Source organism: Engraulis encrasicolus, chromosome 23 (genome assembly GCF_034702125.1).
Source record: "Engraulis encrasicolus isolate BLACKSEA-1 chromosome 23, IST_EnEncr_1.0, whole genome shotgun sequence".
NCBI lineage: Eukaryota > Metazoa > Chordata > Actinopteri > Clupeiformes > Engraulidae > Engraulis > Engraulis encrasicolus.
In genome coordinates, this window is record NC_085879.1 from 5,753,767 (window position 1) to 5,758,220 (window position 4,454).

The 4,454-nt window shown below is 45.5% G+C and overlaps 1 protein-coding gene across 1 annotated transcript in view; it reads right to left on the reverse strand.

The window, feature by feature from the left end:
• Nucleotides 1-3,637, reverse strand: part of hopx (HOP homeobox) — a 4,990-nt gene extending 1,353 nt beyond the window's left edge. Inside the window, exon 1 of the mRNA XM_063190505.1 lies at nt 3,206-3,637. Within this exon, the coding sequence (XP_063046575.1) occupies nt 3,206-3,370 (165 nt within the window). The 5' untranslated portion in view covers nt 3,371-3,637. The remainder of the gene's footprint in view (nt 1-3,205) is intronic.
• Nucleotides 3,638-4,454: the final 817 nt, after the last annotated feature.

Here is a 4,454-nt window from a genome sequence, read left to right on the forward strand (position 1 = left end):
AAGAAAGAGAGAGAGAGCATAATAGCAAGAGAAATACTCAACAGGGGCACAGTGGCCCCTCTAAGGGCTTAGGAAACAGAAGCAGCCCAGTCTATCAAAGAAACAGAGGAATAAGGAGGTGGGGGGAGGTAGGGATGGAGGGATGGAGGGAGGCAGGGGTGGTGGGAGGGAGAAGAAAAACAATGTCAGCAGGGCAAAAAGAGGGTGTGCCAGTGGGGTGTGCCTTCAGCCTTAAGCTCAAGTCACACTCGGCTTCTTTTCTTAAGATTTGGCTGCCTGTGGTCGTTTTATACTACAATATACTATATGATACTCTGTCTGATGATGACTGTTTGGCCATGGGGAGTTCCTCTCATGCGTCCTCTTTCCACTGTGTAGGTTTCTACCTGCAGACTACCTTGCGGTCGCATCACGTGTTTCCTATAAAGGACAAGCTTAACAGGTACTGTAGCTATCACAGTTCGGGACGTCAATCTGTATTCCCTCAATAGGGAAAGAATGACGTCAGGAAACTGAGGGGATGAAAGTAACGATGGAATATAATAACTGGAAAAGTGAGGACACCTGGAAACACCTGGTGAACGACACCCATGTGTCATCCAGACTCCTGTCTTTATGATGCCACCTGCAATGGCCTGGGTTGACTGTCTACAAAACCGTACCTTTTATCTCAACATTATGTAAACAGCACACCCACTCTCTTTAGAAACACGAATCCCACTATTCTACTGTATCCTATCAATGGCCGACGTATATTGATTCTATCCTATTCTATTCAATTCTATTCGATTCTGTACAAGTAACAATCATCCAGAATTCAAGATCTCTGCATCATACCGAAACCACCTTTTCATGAAACATAATAATAAGTAATATAATATAAAAGGGACTTTATCATTCACACAGGCACTTCCCATCAGCACACATCACATAAGCCCGGGTACATTTGGAGACACGAGCGAGTCCGTTATTATTTGTTATGACTCCAGCAGCAAACAGACGGCAGGCTCCAGTGATTGCAATGTTGTGGAGGGAACTCTTTTTTTTCTTAACTGAATCACGGGAAGCAGCATCCTCTGACAGGCATCCACATAGCTGCCAATGACAGACTAGGCTGCAATGGTAGACAGAAATACCTATGAGTCAGGCCAGGGGATGGGGATGAGGTCATTGGACATTGCTGGACTGCACATGTCTGCCCATGCCGCACAGAGTTTACTCACAAAAGCAAAGCCAGCCCTCACCTTTCATGCCCTGCCCTGTGAACTATTCAGACCTTGTTGTTTTGATCCGACACCCATCCCGTAACCATAGGCGACGGTAGCTGTGATTCAAGCCTCTCGCTGGGCTGGGCCAGTACACGGGAAAAATGCAGTGTTAACTTAACACTTATAGTCTATTTAACATATTCTAATAGAGTGCATTTGATACCAGAGTACTCTCGAAGTGTTGAATCAACTCTGCGTTTTCTGCTGTGTATAGGCGCTTTGGCTTGAGAGCAAGAACTCTACCTCACCCCTGTCTGTGTTTCTCTCTCTCTCTCTCTCTCTCTCTCTCTCTCTCTCTCTCTCTCTCTCTCTCTCTCTCTCTCTCTCTCTCTCTCTCTCTCTCTCTGCTGCTGCTGCCCAGTTTAAATTGGCCAGGCATCACCCACCTTTGTGCACTCACAATGGACATGCCTCATGCTCTCTCCCCTTTTCACTATTGAGAAGCGTGGATCCAGCAGAACCGGTTTGCCTCTCGTTGTGTCACCTCTCTTTGGCACATGTGCTCTTTCCAGATGCCTCTACACATAACATTTAAACAGTGCGAGGCACAAATTCTGCTGCGGGCAATAGGGTGGCGGATGATGCATTGTGTGAGCACACAAACACACAGCAGCACCACCCAGCTAGAATTTGCCTTGGAAATGAATGAATGGGCGCTGTCGCTGGATTGTTTAGTCCCACCATTTGTCATCCTGTCATGCATGTGGATGTTGAAATTACCAGGTCTTGTCAAACTCACTTTTATGTAGGCAGATATTAATAGATAATGATTTTCATATGCTGTTTTTTCCCTCCGCCAATCCATGTAAACCACTGTTGTATACTGAGTGCCAGTATACAACCTCTGGGGCCATAAAAAAAGGTTAGATTAAAGGCCTGTGTTTCCAGTGTGGCCTGACTCCTAAGTAAACAGTTCTGTGTACTAGCCATATGCTTTCTGTACTACAGACATTAGCTGCTGGGAAGTCACATCTGTGAGGGATTCTGGCAGTGGCAGCTGCTGACAGCTTTGCCCTGACCCGGGACAGTCACTTCAAATGGCCCCACACCCAGTACAGACAAATTAATATGATGAGGAGGACCCAATACTGGGGCCCCTCTCTCCATGGACCCAGGACCTCGTTGTACACCCCATCGGCTTCCCTTGATAGGCCTGAATATAATTAATGGAATTAACGAAACTCTTATGATATGGCCTGCCGTGACAGCCACTAGTAAATGTGCGACTCACTCACAAGCCTAAAGCACCTTATGACATTCCAGGTGAGTCACGTCATCATAACAGGCTTTGTTTATGTCCGTTAAATATCTGTCACAAGTCCGCCACCGTCGCCTCATTGTTTTGGACTCATGACGGAACGAATGGCATGATAACTACGCAAGGCAAGGCAGAACAGACGCCTCCCGGTGCTCGTGCGTGACCAGAGGTAATAGCACGCGACTCCCTCGCTGCCACTGTTGACATCGACGTCAGGAAGGAAGACAAGCGCTCCTTCTACTATTCGGTTGCCAGCTCAACTGTAACCTGCTGTCTCTTTACACTTCACATGCTACATGTTCTTAAAATGCATCCACAATCGAATCGATTAAACAGTCCTCCTCCCTCCACATTGGAAATGTGACCACTTAAAATACATATTTTAGTTCAGATTTGCTTGAGCACCGTGGAACGCGACTGTAGCCTGTGGGAAGATCTGGCAAATAGGACCGTAGGGGGGAAATGGTCAAACTAAACATTCTAGGACAAAACGAGTGGCTGCCACTTGTTATAGACTATCTTGTTAAAGACTTATTCAAAGTTAGAAGGTGTCCAACTAGGTGCGCGTCAGAGGAAATGACAAATATTTGCTGCAGTATGACAGTGTGACATATTGCAGATGCGCCTTTTCGCCTAAACAAGTCAAATATTTGACCGGATTATATGAAAAGTGACTCACCGCTGTGTCCTCTTCGGACAAGCCACACTCCGCCGCGATCAACATGAGCGTCGTCTCGTCTGGATGCTTGGTCACTTTGGTGAAGTTCTCCTCCAAAACTTTGATCTGGTCCTCTGCGAGTTGCATCGCCGCAACGCCTAAACCCATGCTCACCTCTGCTGCCATGTCCTCTGTATTGTAGTTTGGCAACAAAAAAAATACTTCCTCTTTCAGTCAACTTTTTCCACAAAAAATGATACTTATTTGCAGCCAACTTCAGGCCAAGTTCACAAGTAAATGGTGGCAAGAGTTTGTTATTAGTAAACAGCTGTGACGGCGGACAAGTTGTGGATACGCGCGCTGTGTCCACGAGCAGTGAAACTGTGGAACAAGTTGACAAGTAGCTGGGTGAGTCCCGCTCAGCATGGACCGTGTGAAAGACCAGCGCTGCAAATAAACGTTGGTGGGTGGGTATATGGAAAGGAGGGGGGGTTGGATACACAGTAACCACCCCTACTAAACACGGTCGCCAGTGGCAGTTACACTTTTACGCAACGGCATAGCATGCATAGCCACATGTAGTAGTACTACTAGGCGCGAAAGGAGGGGAGAAAAATAGACTGTCCTGAAAGAAGGAGGACAAATCATATTTCATACTCTGAGAAAGTAGTCTTTGTTTTTTTTCTGCTTGTCAGATTCCTGGGGTGAACTGCTACCCTGCTTTCTATAACTTGAGTTATTCCACACTAATTGCCATGGTAATATTGGCTACAGATACAGCACATTTGTGAATTAAATGTGCTATTGGGGTGTAAGTTTAGGTGACAAGTCGTAGTCAGCCATTGAGTGAAGGAAGTGGAAGGTCATATATTTTCCCTCCCTCGGATTATTGGGTTTGGACAATGACCCTTGACGCAATATTATTCAAAACACAACAGCACTTCAGCTGTCAATCCAGTTTTACCTGCGCCTTATGGTTGGCACGTGTTTACACAAGCAGTGATGCAAGGGAGTGTAAAACATATCTGATGGCCTTCTTTTTGACGGTTACTGGACTCTCTGCACTCCACTGCCTTTGATTATGTGTAGGCTATGTTGTAAATAGGTTTCCCAACATTGTTTTCTTTTATTGCTTTTATTAATTTACCATTGACCTGACAAATTGTCATCTAACCATACTTGTATGGGTTATCACATTCTAATGATCTCAGTATAAATTATTACATTGTTGATACTTACAATGCACTTGTACAATCGAAATATGGTAAAG